The sequence below is a fragment of the Balaenoptera ricei genome, chromosome 12, assembly GCF_028023285.1.
Source record: "Balaenoptera ricei isolate mBalRic1 chromosome 12, mBalRic1.hap2, whole genome shotgun sequence".
Taxonomy (NCBI): Eukaryota; Metazoa; Chordata; class Mammalia; order Artiodactyla; family Balaenopteridae; genus Balaenoptera; species Balaenoptera ricei.
In genome coordinates this window covers 49,332,115-49,350,223 of record NC_082650.1, presented here as the reverse complement: position 1 = coordinate 49,350,223, position 18,109 = coordinate 49,332,115, and the positions used below count along the sequence as shown (strand labels likewise).

Below are 18,109 nucleotides of genomic sequence, written 5' to 3'. Positions count from 1 at the left end.
TGAGGTAAGCTTGTATTGCTGTAAACTTCTCTTTTTGAACTGCTTTTGCTGTGTCCCGTAGATTTTGGATCATTTTGTTTTTGTTTTCATTTGTCTCCAGGTATTTTTCTCTTTCCTGTTTGATTTCTTCAGTGATTCATTAGTTGTTTAGTAGCATATTGTTTAGCCTCTGCCTATTTGTGGTTTTTTTGTAGTTTTTTTCTTGTAGTTGTTTTTTTAGTCTCATAGTGTTGTGGTCACAAAAGATCCTCGATATGATTTCAGTTTTCTCAAATTTAGTAAGGTTTGTTCTGTGGCCTAGCATGTGATCTATCCCAGAGAATGTTCCATGTACATTTGAAAAGAATGTGTAGTCTGCTGCTTTTGGATGGAATCTTCTATCTGTATCTGCTAAGTGTGCCTGATATAATACGTCATTTGAGGCCAATGTTTCCTTAGTGATTTTTTGTCTGGATTATCTGTTCATTGATGTAAGGGGGGTATTAAAGTCCCCTACTACTATTGTGTTACTGTCAATTTCTCCCCTTCTGTCCATTAATATTTGCTTTATGTATTTAAGTGCTCCTATGTTGGGGGCATATATATATATATTTTTTTTTAAATAAATTTATTTTTTGGCTGTGTTGGGTCTTTGTTGTTCTGTGCGGGCTTTTCTCTAGTTGCAGTGAGCGGGGGCTCCTCTTCGTTGTGGTGCATGGGCTTCTCATTGTGGTGGCTTCTCTTGCGGTGTGCGGTCTCTAGGCACACGGGCTTCAGTAGTTGCGGTGCGTGGGCTCAGTAGTAGCGACGCACGGGCTGTAGGGCATGCACCCTTCACTAGTTGTGGCTCACAGGCTCTAGAGCGCAGGCTTACTAGTTGTGGCCCATGGGCTTAGTTGCTCCGCAGCATGTGGGATCTTCCTGGACCAGGGCTCAAACCTGTGTTGTCTGCATTGGCAGGTGGATTCTTAACTACTGCGCCACCAGGGAAGTCGTGGGTATATATATATTTACAATTGTTGTGTCTTCTTGAATTGATCCCTTGATCACATGTAAAGTCCTCCTTTGTCTCTTGTAGAAGTCTTTGTTTTAAAGTCTATTTTTTCTGATATAGATATTGCTATTCAGGCTTTTTTTGATTTCCATTTGCATAGAACACCTTTTTCTGTCCCCTCACTTACAGCATTTGTGTGTCTTTAAGATATGAAGTGAATCTTTTGTAGGCAGCATATACAGGTCTTGTTTTTGTATCCATTTAGCCACTCTGTGTCTTTTGATTGGGGCATTTAGTCGATTTACATTTATGATGATTATTGATTATATATGTTCTTATTGCTATTTTGTTCATTGTTTTGGGGTTGTTTTGTAGGTCTTTATTTTTCTTTCTTTTGTTCTCTTGTGATTTGATGACTATCTTTAGTGTTAGGTTTTTTTTTTTTGCATTTTTTTTTAATCAGTCATCAATTTTATACACATCCGTGTATACATGTCAATCCTAATCGCCCAATTCAGCACACCACCATCCCCACCCCACTGCGGCTTTCCCGCATTGGTGTCCATACGTTTGTTCTCTACATCTGTGTCTCAAATTCTGCCCTGCAAACTGGTTCATCTACCATTTTTCTAGGTTCCACATACATGCGTTAATATACGATATTTGTTTTTCTCTTCCTGACTTACTTCACTCTCTATGGTAGTCTCTAGATCCATACACGTCTCAACAAATGACTCAATTTCGTTCCTTTTTATGGCTGAGTAATATTCCATTGTATATATGTACCACAACTGCTTTATCCATTCGTCTGTCGATGGGCATTTAGGTTGCTTCCATGACCTGGCTATTGTAAATAGTGCTGCAATGAACACTGGGGTGCATATGTCTTTTTGAATTACGGTTTTCTCTGGGTATATGCCCAGTAGTGGGATTGCTGGATCATATGGTAATTCTATTTTTAGTTTATTAAGGAACCTCCATATTGTTCTCCATAGTGGCTGTGTCAATTTACATTCCCACCAACAGTGCACGAGGGTTCCCTTTTCTCCACACCCTCTCCAGCATTTGTTGTTTGTAGATTTTCTGATGATGCCCATTCTAACTGGTGTGAGGTGATAACTCACTGTAGTTTTGATTTGCATTTCTCTAATAATTAGTGATGTTGAGCATCTTTTCATGTGCTTCTTGACCATCTGTATGTCTTCTTTAGAGAAACGTCTATTTAGGTCTTCTGCCCATTTTTGGATTGGGTTGTTTGTTTCTTTAATATTGAGCTGCATGAGCTGTTTATATATTTTGGAGATTAATCCTTCGTCCGTTGATTCGTTTGCAAATATTTTCTCCCATTCTGAGGGTTGTCTTTTCGTCTTGTTTATGGTTTCCTTTGCTGTGCAAAAGCTTTGAAGTTTCATTAGGTCCCATTTGTTTATTTTCGTTTTTATTTCCATTACTCTAGGAGGTGGATCAAAAAAGATCTTGCTGTGATTTATGTCAAAGAGTGTTCTTCCTGTTTTCCTCCAAGAGTTTTATAGTGTCCGGTCTTACATTTAGGTCTCGAATCCATTTTGAGTTTATTTTTGTGTATGGTGTTAGGGAGTGTTCTAATTTCATTCTTTTACATGTAGCTGTCCAGTTTTCCCAGCACCACTTATTGAAGAGACTGTCTTTTCTCCATGGTATATCTTTGTCTCCTTTGTCATAGATTAGTTGACCATAGGTCCGTGGGTTTATCTCTGGGCTTTCTATCTTGTTCCATTGATCTATGTTTCTGTTTTTGTGCCAGTACCATACTGTCTTGATTACTGTAGCTTTTGTAGTATAGTCTGAAGTCAGGGAGTCTCATTCCTCCAGCTCCGTTTTTTCCCCTCAAGACTGCTTTGGCTATTCGGGGTCTTTTCTGTCTCCATACAGATTTTAAGATGATTTGTTCTAGTTCTGTAAAAAATGCCATTGGTAATTTGATATGTATTGCATTGAATCTGTAGATTCCTTTGGGTAGTATAGTCATTTTCACAATATTGATTCTTCCAATCCAAGAACATGGTTTATCTCTCCATCTGTTGGTATCATCTTTAATTTCTTTCATCAGTGTCTCATAGTTTTCTGCATACAGGTCTTTTGTCTCCCTAGTTAGGTTTATTCCTAGGTATTTTATTCTTTTTGTTGCAGTGGTAAATGGGAGTGTTTCCATAACTTCTCTTTCAGATATTTCATCATTAATTTATAGGAATGCAAGAGATTTCTGTGCATTAATTTTGTATCCTGCAACTTTACCAAATTCATTGATTAGCTCTAGTGGTTTTCTGGTGGCATTTTTAGGATTCTCTATGTATAGTATCCTGTCATCTGCAAACAGTGACTGTTTTACTTCTTCTTTTCCAATTTGTATTCCTTTTATTTCTTTTTCTTCTCTGATTGCCGTGGCTAGGACTTCCAAAACTATGTTGAATAGTAGTGGTGAGAGTGGACATCCTTGTCTCATTCCTGATCTTAGAGGAAATGCTTTCAGTTTTTCACCATTGAGAATGATGTTTGCTGTGGGTGTGTCGTATATGGCCTTTATTATGTTGAGGTAGGTTCCCTCTATGCCCACTTTGTGGAAAGTTTTTATCATAAATGGGTGTTGAATTTTGTCAAAAGCTTTTTCTGCATCTATTGAGATGATCATATGGTTTTTATTCTTCAATTTGTTAATATGGTGTATCACATTGATTGATTTGCGTATATTGAAGAATCCTTGCATCCCTGGGATAAATCCCACTTGATCATGGTGTATGATCCCTTTAATGTGTTGTTGGATTCTGTTTGCTAGTATTTTGTTGATGATTTTTGCATCTATATTCATCAGTGATATTGGTCTGTAATTTTTATTTTTTTGTAGTATCTTTGTCTGGTTTTGGTATCAGGGTGCTGGTGGCCTCATAGAATGAGTTTGGGAGTGTTCCTTCCTCTGCAATTCTTTGGAAGGGTTTGAGAAGGATGGGTGTTAGCTCTTCTCTAAATGTTTGATAGAATTCACTTGTGAAGCCATCTGGTCCTGGACTTTTGTTTGTTGGAAGATTTTTTTAAAAAATTTATTTATTTATGGCTGTGTTGGGTCTTCGTTTCTGTGCAAGGGCTTTCTCTAGTTGTGCCAAGCGGGGGCCACTCTTCATCGCGGTGCGTGGGCCTCTCACTATCGCGGCCTCTCGTTGTGGAGCACAGGCTCCAGAGGCGCAGGCTCAGTAATTGTGGCTCACGGGCCCAGTTGCTCCGTGGCATGTGGGATCTTCCCAGACCAGGGCTCGAACCCATGTCCCCTGCATTGGCAGGCAGACTCTCAACCACTGCGCCACCAGGGAAGCCCTGTTGGAAGATTTTTAATTACAGTTTCAATTTCATTACTTTTGATTGGTCTCTTCATATTTTCTGTTTCTTCCTGGTTCAGTCTTGGAAGGTTATACCTTTCAAAGAATTTGTCCATTTCTTCCAGGTTGTCCATTTTACTGGCATAGAGTTGCTTGTAGTAGTCTCTTAGGATGCTTTGTATTTCTGTGGTGTCTGTTGTAACTTCTCCTTTTTCATTTCTAATTTTATTGATTTGAGTCCTCTCCCTCTTTTTCTTGATGAGTCTGGCTAATGGCTTATCAATTTTGTTTATCTTCTCAAAGAACCAGCTTTTAGATTTATTGATCTTTGCTATTGTTTTCTTTGTTTCTATTTCATTTATTTCTGCTCTGATCTTTATCATTTCTTTCCTTCTGCTAACTTTGGGTTTTGTTTGTTCTTCTTTCTCTAATTTCTTTAGGTGTAAGGTTAGATTGTTTACTTGAGATTTTTCTTGTTTCTTTAGGTAGGGTTGTATACCTATAAACTTCCCTCTTAGAACTGCTTTTGCTGCATCCCATAGGTTTTGGATCATCGTGTTTTCATTGTCATTTGTCTCTAGGTATTTTTTGATTTCCTCTTTGATTTCTTCAGTGATCTCTTGGTTATTTAGTAACGTATTGTTTAGCCTCCATGTGTTTGTGCTTTTCACATTTTTTCCCCTGTAATTCATTTCTTATCTTATAGTGTTGTGGTCAGAAAAGATGCTTGATATGATTTCAATTTTCTTAAATTTATTGAGGCTTGATTTGTGACCCAAGATGTGATCTATCTTGGAGAATGTTCCGTGCGCACTTGAAAAGAAAGTGTAATCTGCTGTTTTTGGATGGAATGTCCTATAAATATCAATTAAATGTATCTGGTCTATTGTGTCATTTAAAGCTTCTGTTTCCTTATTTATTTTCATTTTGGATGATCTGTCCATTGGTGTAAGTGAGGTGTTAAAGTCCACCACTCTTATTGTGTTACTGTCGATTTCCTCTTTTATAGCTATTAGCAGTTGCCTTATGTATTGAGGTGCTCCTATGTTGGGTGCGTATATATATTTATAATTGTTATATCTTCTTCTTGGATTGATCCCTTGATCATTATGTAGTGTCCTTCCTTGTCTCTTGTAACATTCTTTATTTTAAAGTCTATTTTATCTGATATGAGTATAGCTACTCCAGCTTTCTTTTGATTTCCATTTGCATGGAATATCTTTTTCCATCCCCTCACTTTCAGTCTGTATGTGTCCCTAGGTCTGAAGTGGGTCTCTTGTAGGCAGCATATATATGGGTTTTGTTTTTGTATCCATTCAGCAAGCCTGTGTCTTTTGGTTGGAGCATTTAATCCATTCACGTTTAAGGTAATTATTGATATGTATGTTCCTATGACCATTTTCTTAATTGTTTTGGGTTTGTTTTTGTAGGTCCTTTTCTTCATTGTGTTTCTCACTTAGAGAAGTTCCTTTAGCATTTGTTGTAGAGCTGGTTTGGTGATGCTGAATTCTCTTAGCTTTTGCTTGTCTGTAAAGCTTTTGATTTCTCCATCAAATCTAAATGAGATCCTTGCCAGGTAGAGTAATCTTGGTTGTAGGTTCTTCCCTTTCATCACTTTAAGTATATCATGCCACTCCCTTCTGGCTTGTAGGGTTTCTGCTGAGAAATCAGCTGTTAACCTTATGGGATTTCCCTTGTATGTTATTTGTCGTTTTTCCCTTGTTGCTTTCAATAATTTTTCTTTGTCTTTAATTTTTGCCACTTTGATTACTATGTGTTTCAGCGTGTTTCTCCTTGGGTTTATCCTGTATGGGACTCTCTGCGCTTCCTGGACTTGGGTGACTATTTCCTTTCCCATATTAGAGAAGTTTTCGACTATAATCTCTTCAGATATTTTCTCTGGTCCTTTCTCTCTCTGTTCTCCTTCTGGGACCCCTGTAATGTGCATGTTGTTGCATTTAATGTTGTCCCAGAGGTCTCTTAGGCTGTCTTCATTTGTTTTCATTCTTTTTTCTTTAGTCTGTTCTGCAGCAGTGAATTCCACCATTCTGTTTTCCAGGTCACTTATCCATTCTTCTGCCTCAGTTATTCTGCTATTGATTCCTTCTAGTGTAGTTTTCATTTCAGTTATTGTATTGTTCATCTCTATTTGTTTGTTCTTTAATTCTTCTAGGTCTTTGTTAAACGTTTCTTGCATCTTTGCGATCTTTCCCTCCATTCTTATTCTGAAGTCCTGGATCATCTTCACTATCATTATTCTGAATTCTTTTTCTGGAAGGTTGCCTATCTCCACTTCATTTAGTTGTTTTTCTGGGGTTTTATCTTGTTCCTTCATCTGGCATATAGCCCTGTGCCTTTTCATCTTGGCTGTCTTTCTGTGAATGTGGTTTTTGTTTCACAGGCTGCAGGATTGTAGTTTTTCTTGCTTCTGCTGTCTGCCCTCTGGTGGTTGAAGCTATCTAAGAGGCTTGATGGGAGGCTCTGGTGGTGGGTAGAGCTGACTGTTGCTGTGGTGGTCAGAGCTCAGTAACTCTTGCATCTAATTTTAAGATGCTTCCTATTCCATTGGTTGTTTTCTCTATCTTTCAGGCCGCCCTAGTCTCGAAGCTCCTGCCCTTGCTCCTCAGGCCAGGTCCCCATGGGAGGCCTAGTGTTAGGTTTTGATTCCTTTCTCTGTTTTGTGTGTCTTTTATAGATTTTTTGGTTTGTGGTTACCATGACGTAGGGGTGTGTGTGTGTGTGTGTGTGTGTGTGTGTGTGTGTGTGTGTGAGAGAGAGAGAGAGAGAGAGAGAGAGAGAGTATGTATATGTGTATGATTGTTTTAAGTTGCTGATCTCTTAATTTGAAATGCATTTTAACAACCATGCATTTTTACTCTCACAGTTACTGTTTTTGATGTCATTATTTTACATCTAATTATTTTGTGTATCCCTTAACTGCTCATTGTGGATATATATGATTTTACTTTTGTAATTTAACCTTTCTAGTAGCTTTGTATGTCGATGATTTACTACCTTTACTGTATATTTGGCTTTACTGATGAGCCTTTTCCTTTCATAAGTTCCAAGTTTTTAGTTGTGGTCATTTCTTTTTGCTTAGAGAAGTTCCTTTAATATTTCTTGTAGTGCTGGTGTGGTGGTGCTGAACTCTTTTAGCTTTTGCTTGTCTATAAAACTTTTGATTTATCCATCAAATCTGAATAAGAGCCTTGCTGGGTATTCTTGGTTGTAGGCTTTTCCCTTTCATCACTTTAAATATGTCATGCCACTCCCTTCTGGCCTGCAGAGTTTTTGCTGAAAAGCCAGCTGATAGCGTTATGGGAGTTCCTGGTATTAACTTCCTGCTTTACCCTTTCTGCTTTTAATATTCTCTCTTTATCTTTAATTTTTGCCATTTTTAATTACAGTGTGTCTTGGTGTGGTCCTCTTTGAGTTAATCCTGTTTGCGACTCTCTGTGCTTCCTGGACTTGAATGTCTTTTTCCTTTCCCAGGTTAGGCAAGTTTTCAGCTGTTGTGTCTTCAAATTTTTTCTCAGCTTCTTTCTCTGTTTTCCCTCTGGAATCTCCCTATAATGTGAATATTAGTGCCACTTAATGTTGTCCCAGAGGTCTCTTAAACTGTTCTCATTTCTTTTAATTATTTTTTCTTTTTTCTGTTCAGCATCAGTGATTTCCACTACTCTGTCAGCTAGCTGATTCATTCCTCTGTGTCATTTAATCTACTGTTGATTCCTACTAGTGCTTTTCATTGTAGTTATTGTATCCTTCATCTCTGGTAGGTAGTTCTTTATATTTTCTAACTCTTTGTTGTAAACTTCTAACTTCTTGCTCTGTGCATCCATTCTCCCAAGTTCTTTGATCATCTTTATGATTATTACCGTGAATTCTTCCTTGGATAGACTGCCTATATCCACTTCACTTAGTTCTTCTTCTGGAGTTTATCTTGTTCCTTCGTTTGAAATATGTTCCTCTATCACCTCATTTTCCCTAACTTAAATTTCTATGTATCTGGTAGGTTGGTTACATTTCCTGACCTTGGAGAAGCGGCCTTTCGCAGGAGATGTCCTATGTATCCCAGCAGTGCACTCCCCTCTCATCACCAGATCTGTATGCTCTAGGGATGCCTCCTCTGTTGGCTGCGTGGCTCCTTCTGTTGTGGCAGGCTGACTGGTGTGGGCAGTCTAGTAGGCTTGGTTGGCCCCTGGTCCAGTTGGTTGCCAGGCCCTGTCTTGTGCAGAGGCTACTGCCTGCTAGTTGCCAGGGTTGGGTCATGAGGTGGCTGGCTGTGGAACCCCAGGGGGCGCCGGGGCTAGTGCTGGCTCAGGGGTCAGCAGTCAGGGTCCAGGAGACCCCAGGCAGGGCTGGTGCCTGCCCACTAGTGGGTGAAGCCTGGTCCTGGGGCTAGTGCTGGCCTACTAGACTAACCGCTCCTTTTAAATATTCAGTTCCCACCTGGGGTCTTACATTGCTAAGCCTTCCTGGAGTTCTCTAACAGTGATCAATTCTGGCATTCTCTTTTTTATTTTTGGGTTTATATGATGGAGGAGGAAGAGGCAAAAAATCTATATCATCTTGAAACCAATGTCAATTATCTGTCTTTACTAATAGACTGTGATATACATGAGGACGGGGGATTACCTTGGTTTCTCTGGATGAGCAAAATGCGGGGCATATCTTAAATGCTCATTAAATATTTATTGAATGACTAATACTTTACATTTGTGTAACTATTTTGCATTCGCCACATTCCCATTCATAAAGCCCCTGTTAGGGCAGGTGGCATTATCCTCAGTTTTCAAAGAATATGACTATTTTTAAACTTCTTAGTATCCGTGACCAAATTAGTTGCTTTTCCAAAGGGCTGCGTTACCATGAACGATCATATGAAACCCCAGGGCACAGGGTTTCCTTACTCTTAACCTATTATTATTTACCCCCAATCTCCCCGTCCTTCCCTCCAACAAGAAGTAAGTCAGTAAAAGACTCCCAGGCAGTAAGATGGTATTTTGATTTGTCTCCCTGGTCGCATTTTCTCCCCACATGTATACGGAAACCTGATTTTACAAATCTGAAAGTTCCTCTACAAGATATTTTTCTTTGTAAGCCACTCTTGGAGCTGGCCAAAGTGACAAAACAGAGTTATGAGGGTGAGGAAATGAGACAGATGCTGTGGGTTTAGTGCTGTATCTTATGACTTCCTCCTCAGATCCCAAATGCTAGAAACAATCCATGACTATTTTCCTATATAAAGCTACTTATTAAGCAGAACTCCAGAGCATTAATGGTATCAGAATTCGTTCACTTGTATAAAACCAAAAATGTTTAAAGGTAACATGTCCCCTCACATCAGGGGAGAGATGGGTATTTAGGGGGGTGACAATGAGTAGAGTGCAATTGGCAGACTGTCCTCCCAAGAGGTGCAGGTCTCACTGAGAGAGATCAGGACATATCCAGCCTGAAAATAGCTCTTGTGCACTGCTGCCTTCCCTTCTCTTCCCCCTTTTCTTGGCAGAGTGCTAGTAATTTCATTTATAGCCAGGTTTATTTTTACTTTATAAAATCAAATGTGTATTTTAAGAAATACCATTCTGAAGCTGAGAAATCAATTTAAATCTTATTTGATAGGTGTTTAAGGAATATCCATGTGCTCAGCTATTTTTTTAAAAATGAATTTATTTTTATTTATTTTTTTGGGCTGTGTTGGGTCTTTGTTGCTGCGGGCGGGCTTTCTCTAGTTGCAGCGAGCAGGGGCTACTCTTCCTTGCGGTGTGTGGGCTTCTCATTGCGGTGGCTTCTCTTGTTGCGGAGCACGGGCTCTAGGCGCATGGGCTTCAGAAGCTGTGGCTCGCGGGCTCTAGAGCGCAGGCTCAGTAGTTGTGGTGCACGGGCTCAGTTGCTCCGCGGCATGTGGGATCTTCCCGGACCAGGGCTCGAACCTGTGTCCCCTGCATTGGCAGGCAGATTCTTAACCACTGCGCCACCAGGGAAGCCCCCTGTGCTTCAGCTATTATGAAAACAACGGAGAGTAGATGGAAAGGTGAAGATTATTCAGCAGCAAGACTCTGCTAGTATAAAATACAGCTCTGGAAGGGCAGCATTCTTGATGGCAGGGAACGTGGTTCTTCTGAGACTAGTGAGGTCATGTCATGTGACAGTTGGCAGGGCTGAATACAGTCTACAAACTCTCCAGCCCTCACAGGACTACCTCCTCTAAGAATTCTTTATAACTGCTCTTCTGTTCACATTTTAATGTTTTTCCCCAACGTTTTGGCCTTCTTCACAGACACTATTAGAAAATTGAAGTTCGTGTAGACTTAGTATTACATGGCTCAGCATCTGCCTCTTTCCCACTGTTGACTGGGACCTCTGTGGGAGTGAAGAGGGGAGCTAGAGTTGTAAGTAGTTTTTGTTAATACTTCACACCTAGGGAAGCACGTTGGTGGGAAGTGGTCAGAATGAGAGAAAATGATGTTTTAACAACCTTAAGGGAATGTTTAATGAGATTATTTCTTTAGCATTACTCAGAAAATGAACTTTTTTTTTTTTTTTCTGGTCTGGGTGAAACACAAAACTTTATTAATAGCTGTTCTAAAAGGGAGGGGAAATAATTATGAAAGTATGCTGGAAGCTTCTTATGAAATATTTTTTGGTAAAATAGGTCCATGTTTCAGCACCCTCACTGGTGACAGTTACTGAAACAGCAGATGCATCTCATTAAAAGGCAGTTAGGCTACAGACTCTGAGGACAGGGTTAGAAGGGAGGCATTTCCCTGCACAAAAGGGAACCAGAGATATGCTAAGTGCTTAAAACTAGTTTTGAGCTTGTTTTGGGCACTAGTATTGAATAACCATTTGCTAGTTTGGCTATGTCCAATTATAAAGAGGTTAAGAATGATTATTCTGTTGAGAATAGTGTCTAGCTATACTGATGAGAAAGATATAAGTGGAAGTCCTGATAACACAGAACTTAGAAAAGGGAAAGTAATAGATAAGTTCATCAATGGCCACCCATGCAAAGGTAAGAAAATCCTAATTCTAAGGACTAGCTCTAGACTCCCAAACAAAAAAAGATCCACAGAAGTGGCGATTTATGATGTCTCCACAGGGCTTAGGAGAAATATGTGCAGACATGAATTATATATCTCTTTGATTACATATTTACCATATAATTTTCAGAAAACAAATCCCAATATTTGGAAGTACTGAATTCGGCAGTACCTAGACCTACTTCTGGTGCATAACCAGATGAGCTTTCTATCTTAAAATTAATTTTTTTCTATTGAAAATATTGGCATTAAGTTTTTTAAAAATATAAATATTTATTTTTGGCTGTGTTGGGTCTTTGTTGCTGTGTGCGGGCTTTCTCTAGTTGCGGTGAGCAGGCTTCTTATTGCGGTGGCTTCTCTTGTTGCGGAGCACAGGCTTTAGGTGCACGGGCTTCAGTAGTTGTGGCACGCAGGCTTAGTTGCTACGCAGCATGTGGGATCTTCTGGGACCTTCCTGGACCAGGGCTCGAACCTGTGTCTCCTGCTTTGGCAGGCAGATTCTTCTTAACCACTGTGCCACCAGGGAAGTCCTGGCATTAAGTAAGTTTTAAAAAAGTACTAATAAAATTTTTGCTTTCCTGTTGGAAAGTCTTGGCTTCAAAATTAATTACTATCTATCTATCTAAATGAATATGAACATGCATGAGAGCTAAACATTTCCTAGACTACTTTTGCTCCCATTAAAAAAAAAAAAATCTTAAAGTTTTGGTTAGAGAATTGCAACATCAATTAGTATATAACGAGTTAAATTTACCTCATTAAAATTCAGAGAAGGTAGGGAGGATGTAACTAATGTAGGCTTATAAAATAGATGAAGATCATTCTATTTATAGCAAGATAAAACCACACTGCTGTATTTCGTAGTTTATTCAATTTTAATATGGTTTCCATTATTAACTTTTAAAACAATGATTTCCAGTTTAGAAAACAATGCACTGACCACATAATTCCTTTTTTATTTTATACAGTTATACAAATATTCTAAATACACATTTTGTGTTCAAGATGGTGGCAAATAAGATTAACTGTACAGTACATAAGGAAAGAAAATATTTTAAGCATATTTAGAAGCAATAGAAATGTCTATACAAAACAAGCAAAAATGGAATAAAATTTTTTATTTTTAAAGTATTGCAACAGGCCCACAGGTTTGTAACAAAAAAGTCTTTGCACAGTTCCTCACAATGCCCCATTAATAGCTAAAGCAAGACAGCGGTTTTAGAAAATAATGTTTCAAAATGCTACACATGGTACTATTGTTTGCACAGTTTGATCAAAATAACAACTCTACTCTGAGTCAAGCAAAACCTAGAGGAAATATATACCAAACAACTTGAAAATCATTTGTATAAAATTCATTGCACATTATTTTACTTAGTTTGAAAAGTAAAAAAGTGTATTTACAAAATATTTCGCAGTCAAAATTATAAAGTGAATGGATAACACGTCTTGATACAGACAGTTCAAGGAAAACACGAATGTTTTTTAAAGGTTTTCAGTGCTCCTTCCACAGGGAAGTAAACATAATCTACTCAAATGGATTTACAAGATGTTACGCATACCGTAGCAAATTCGACACCTGCATTATAAAACAATGTTGAAAAGGGGAAAGGATGAGGGGTTTGTACACTGTAAGAAGTGAGCTATTCAGAGATCAACAAGTACAATTTTTAACTCAGCATAAAAGTCTTCATAGTCTTCAGATAACAGACAATGAACATACTTGACTTGACTTGATGAAAGTTGAAAAAGCACCATGCACAACAGTTTAGTGGTAAACACTGAAAAAAATAGCACCTGGAATTCTGTGATATTGACAATTTAAAACTGGTCTAGTAATTGCCGGAGATATGGTGCCTTGGATAATTCTCTATTTACTCGGGAGAGTTTGTAAAGTACTGGGCAGTTCAGAGAAACACACGGGATATGTCGATCAAGGCAACCTGTACAGTTCTTGCATATCTGAAAGTACAAGAGGAGTACATCAAATGATAGGAAAGTTTCTATCTAGATGTATGAACAACAAACTTTTATAATCCCTCCTTTGTGACCCACCACAGATTACAGGCAGACATATGGCACATATTACAGAAAGTTTCATTAATTTTCATCTCTTTGAAGCATAGCCAACCCTGAGTTGAGACATTTCTAAAGGATATTATTTCACAAACCACAGAGCACAAAATTCCCTAAGGATTCATTTCATCCCAGAGATCAAATTTCATTTATGGTAGAATCCTATTATATTAACATCCACATAATAGGCTACCCAATTACTGTTCAAAGACTGTCTCTTAAATGTGCTATGTACACTATTTTTTCAAGTTACTCATATTAAACGTTTTGTATGCCAATCATAAAAAAGTTACCCACTTTCTTATTTCAGAAGAGAAAATGCTAGTATGGAAAAAAAAAAAATCAAAGCATGTGAATTTGAAAGTAGTAGTCTAGACCAGTAGTTTCAACGCTGGCTATATACATGAACCTAAAAATAGACTAATGCCTCAGCCCCATCCCAGACCAATGAATCAGGATCTCTGGGCATAAAAGCCTAAGAATCTGTACATCTTAGGGCTCTCAGGTGATTCTGATGTATAATGAGATCTGATCTAAAGGAAAATAATAAATCATAATAATGTCTTACCCAGTGATCAGATTTTAATATATAAAGTCTCAAGTTATACATACAGTTTAAAAAACTGATGCAACATGAAAAACATTAAAGGCTACTAGTGAGGGCCCCAAGGGTCAAGAAAATATATGCTGATTTTTTATGTGAATAGTGTATCCAAGTGATTAAAAAAAGGGATAGCAAATAGCAGCTACCATAAAATCAGATCTGCTCTACTTAATTCTCTGATCTGTATCTAAGAGCTTCTGTTTTAGAGGTCTCACAGGGCAAAAAATCTTTGTTCTTTGCGCCAGTATCTTCCAGTCAATTGAAAGGCCAGTTTTTCTGAGCACACTGGTTACTGTATCCAGTATTATGATACTGCCACAAGCAAACTACTGAGAGCCCTGTACTTCAGCGTGCTCTCTTGAAGAGTAAGTGTGCTGTTCTCCTCTGAAGACTTTCACCAGTTAGATCTCTGCCAAGAGACTCAAACCTACTCCCAAATATGGAATGTCTGCACTGCAGCTCTATGTACTGCAGCTACGTTCAGGTGCCAGGACAAACTGATAAATATTTATGCACTCGCTGTGCTTGCCTGATAAATAAACCAGGATGGAATTACTTGCCTCACTAAATTTAACTCAATGTTTAGTTTCAAGATCCTTTACTGGTGATTTAAACCCCGAGCTTTAAACACCACAACCTGGAAACTTACATTTTAGCAAACATAAAACAAAAACAAAAACTGCTTTAATATTTTTTGATTCTTTCTTTTTGCTATCCTTTGGCTTATTTTCTTGTTTTTTAAAAAATTTTCAGTCAGATGCTTAAGTTCATTTTTTAATGTTTATTATTAAAAGTGTTTAAGTTGATGAACTTTTCTTTGAGACCTGCTATGGTTGTCTAGAATCTTATATGTGTTGTTTGTTTAACAGGGAGTGTTAAAATTTCCAAGTAGAAGGATCATTTTGTTTTCTGAGTTTATAATTAACTACTAGCTTTATAGAATTGTATTGATAAAATGTTTGTAATATTTCAACTTTCTGAAGTTTATTAAGGTTTTCTTTATAGACTAAAATATGTTCAATTTTTTAACATTCCATAAACACTTGAAAAGAAGGTATAGTTTCTAATGTTGGGTTACAGAGTTTGATATATAATCAAAAGGTCTATCTTATAATGTTGTTTAGATCTTTAATAATTGTACTGATTTCTGATCACTTGACTGGTCTTGGGCTGAGAGAGGTGTATCAAATCTATTACTAATGTTTCTGACAATTTCTCATTTTATCTCCTGTAATTTCTGCTTTATGAAAATTGCTACAGATTATTTAGTGCACAGGAGACACACATTTTAATTCTCTTAGGAAAAAAACAATCCTAAAGTTAAAATATCTCTTTAAAGATGATGAACCATCCTTATTTTAAACAGCGTTACTTTTAAAACTGCATTTTTATAAGAAGACCTAATATTGAAGGAAGGTTCTGGTTAAATTGATGGCACCAACTAGCGTAGTGCATGTTGCTGGGGGCAGAAGACAGTAAGGTCCAGGGAGGAGGCCACTTACAGCCTCTGATGTCAGTGGAGCTCTGGAGGTTCTGCCCATGTTTGCACCTTGTACTAGATGCCAACTAGGGAATTTTCTATGAGGGCTGGTTGCTGCCATTGGGGTAGTAACCTAAAAAACAGAAGCTGGGGTCACCCAGTGACTAGTGGTTGTACTAACCAGAACCACTAGTACAAAGTGGTACAAAAACTGGGACAGAGTGGCTGAAAATTGGTTGGCCATCACTCCAGAGACTTACTGCTGCTTTAACTGTGCATTCAGCAAGAAGCTGTTTCTTCATTTAATACATGTACGACCCACCATGGGCTGGACTCCGTGCTAGGCACAGCCAACTCAGCAAGGGAAGGGCAGGGCCTCTGCCCTCACTGGGCTCACTTTCTCTTCGGTGGGGAAGCTCGAGCTAGTGTTGAGAATGGACAGGATGGCGGGGGGTCAGGGTAGGAGGCTGTTGCAGGAGTCTGGGGAGAGATAATGGTAACAGGACTAGGATGGACTCGGATGGTAATACAAAAGGAATTATGTGGTCAGTGCACTGGACTAGGATGGTAACAGAAGGGAAGGAGAAAAGTGAGCGTGCTTAACAACTATTTAGGAGAGGGAAAAGTCACTTTATCATTTCAGTAAGCTAGGCTTCTGTGGTTGCATCAATATAATCATACTTTGAGATCTTACTGTCCTTAATGAAATCTGTTTAATGCATTCTGGATGACTGGCTATACACTATACAACTTAAAGAGTTTTCTGCCAGTGCAGAATAGCAGCTAGAATGGTGCAGAGGAAACGGTGTATACTTTACCAGTCCTTAATCATCCTTCTATTCTAAGAGCCTAGTCTCCCAAGAGATGGCTTCTCTCCCTTTTCAACTGTGTGGCAGCTAGGTTGTCCTCCTAGGAGGTTGTGGATACTCTGACTTGGTTCAAAAGCCTTTTTACCTTGAGGGGCATGGTGTAGAACCTGGCCTTTACATACTGGTGGTTGGATTACATTAGGCATGTGAGCAGACGAGCTGCCAGGAGTGATCGTTTAGGAGAATTCACAATGATAGAGCTAGATAGGACCTAGGAAAGAGCATCAACCCACATTCTGAGAAAACGGGGGCCAGAGGACATGGCCAATACTATGAAGTCCAGACTGGAATCCTGATGTTCTTACTATCAGCTTGATTCATTTTCTACTATATCACACTGCCTCTCAATTATGTGGTTGGTTTTAAAACACTCCAATAACCTTATATATTGCTCTTCTAAAGACAAAACAAAACAAACTGCACCGCAAAATTGTTATTCTCTCGCCTGAAAGCTAAAATTGTAACTTGAAACATGATGGTATAAGAAGATATAATCAGTCCTTTAAGAAATATACTACTTAAAAAAAAGTGCTATAATATTTTTTCTTTAGATTTAATTTTCTAACTTATTTCAAGAGATTCCTATTGTTTATTTCTGCTGGAATTCCACATTTGAAAAATTATCTCTACATTTTATGTCTGTATCCCACCTCAGCTGCTTATTACCAGTGGAACATGGGGCAAATTACTTAATCTCTCTGTGTCAGTTTACTCTTCTGTAAGAGGGCCTAGAACAGCCAGCCTCTGGCAGACAGGAAGATTCAATCATGTTAACTGTTAATTTTCTATCTTGACTCTCAGAATTGCAAACCTTCCAAGTTTACTAGCAATTCTCTAGGAAAACCAGATTTTTATGAGAATGGTAAGTAGATATGGTAAACAAAGCAATTAGTACTTTCTTTCTTTTTTAGAAATACTATTATAAAAGAAATTGGGTGGCTGGACATTGTAGTTCTATGGTTCTAATGAACATAATACACTATTCTATAAAAACAAAAACTAAATTATAAAACAAATTTAGCCATTTTTAATAGTTTAGTTCAATTATGATATTTTTAGGATTTTAGGAAGTTTATTAACTTAGAATCCTTATTCCACTTTCACACCAGTTTCACACCTTACACTACACCTCCCTCAAGAGTTGACTACATTTCCCTGAAGAATCAGATTGCTTGGGATTCTGGGTCTTTTGAACAAGGTTGTACCTTTACAAGTTGTTCCTGCTGACGTTCCAACTCTCGAATTTCTTGGTTGAGGATGACTGCAACATGCTGAGGTTGGCTGCGACAGTTACTACAGATGCCGTGCTGAGTCAGGTCATCACACACAGGACAGTGTAAGGTAGTAAAATACTGTGAGATAGTGCCTTTCCGCCCTTCAGGTTCACTTCGAGAGGAGCTGGTGGCTTTCTGGATCTATAAAAACAACAGTTCAGAAAAACATCAATTCAGAAATAAGTCTGAGCCAGCTTCATAGCAGAGTGGCTATTCTCATGCTAATTACAGGTTTACTAAGGCATTATTTCATTTGTTCAACAAATACTGAATAGCTACTATATGTCAGGCACTGTTCTAGGCAATGGGGCTACAGAAACGAACAAAGTCCTTCCTTTACACCTTAATATCATCAGATAATATTGTTTTATTTTTGTTTTTTGGGAAAAAAATAGTCTCAAGAGGCACAAACTTCCAGTTATAAAATAAGTAAGTCACTG

General features: G+C 38.3%; 1 protein-coding gene across 2 annotated transcripts in view; it reads right to left on the bottom strand.

Annotated features, from left to right (window-relative positions):
* Positions 1–12,469: 12,469 nt before the first annotated feature.
* The window catches only part of REV3L (REV3 like, DNA directed polymerase zeta catalytic subunit), a 191,305-nt gene continuing 185,665 nt past the window's right edge, over positions 12,470–18,109 (bottom strand). For both annotated transcript variants that reach the window (XM_059941399.1, XM_059941400.1), the window contains exons 31-32: positions 17,601–17,810; positions 12,470–13,328 (exon numbers count right to left, since the gene is read on the bottom strand). In XM_059941399.1, the coding sequence (XP_059797382.1) occupies positions 13,188–13,328; positions 17,601–17,810 (351 nt within the window). In that variant the 3' untranslated portion in view covers positions 12,470–13,187. The remainder of the gene's footprint in view (positions 13,329–17,600; positions 17,811–18,109) is intronic.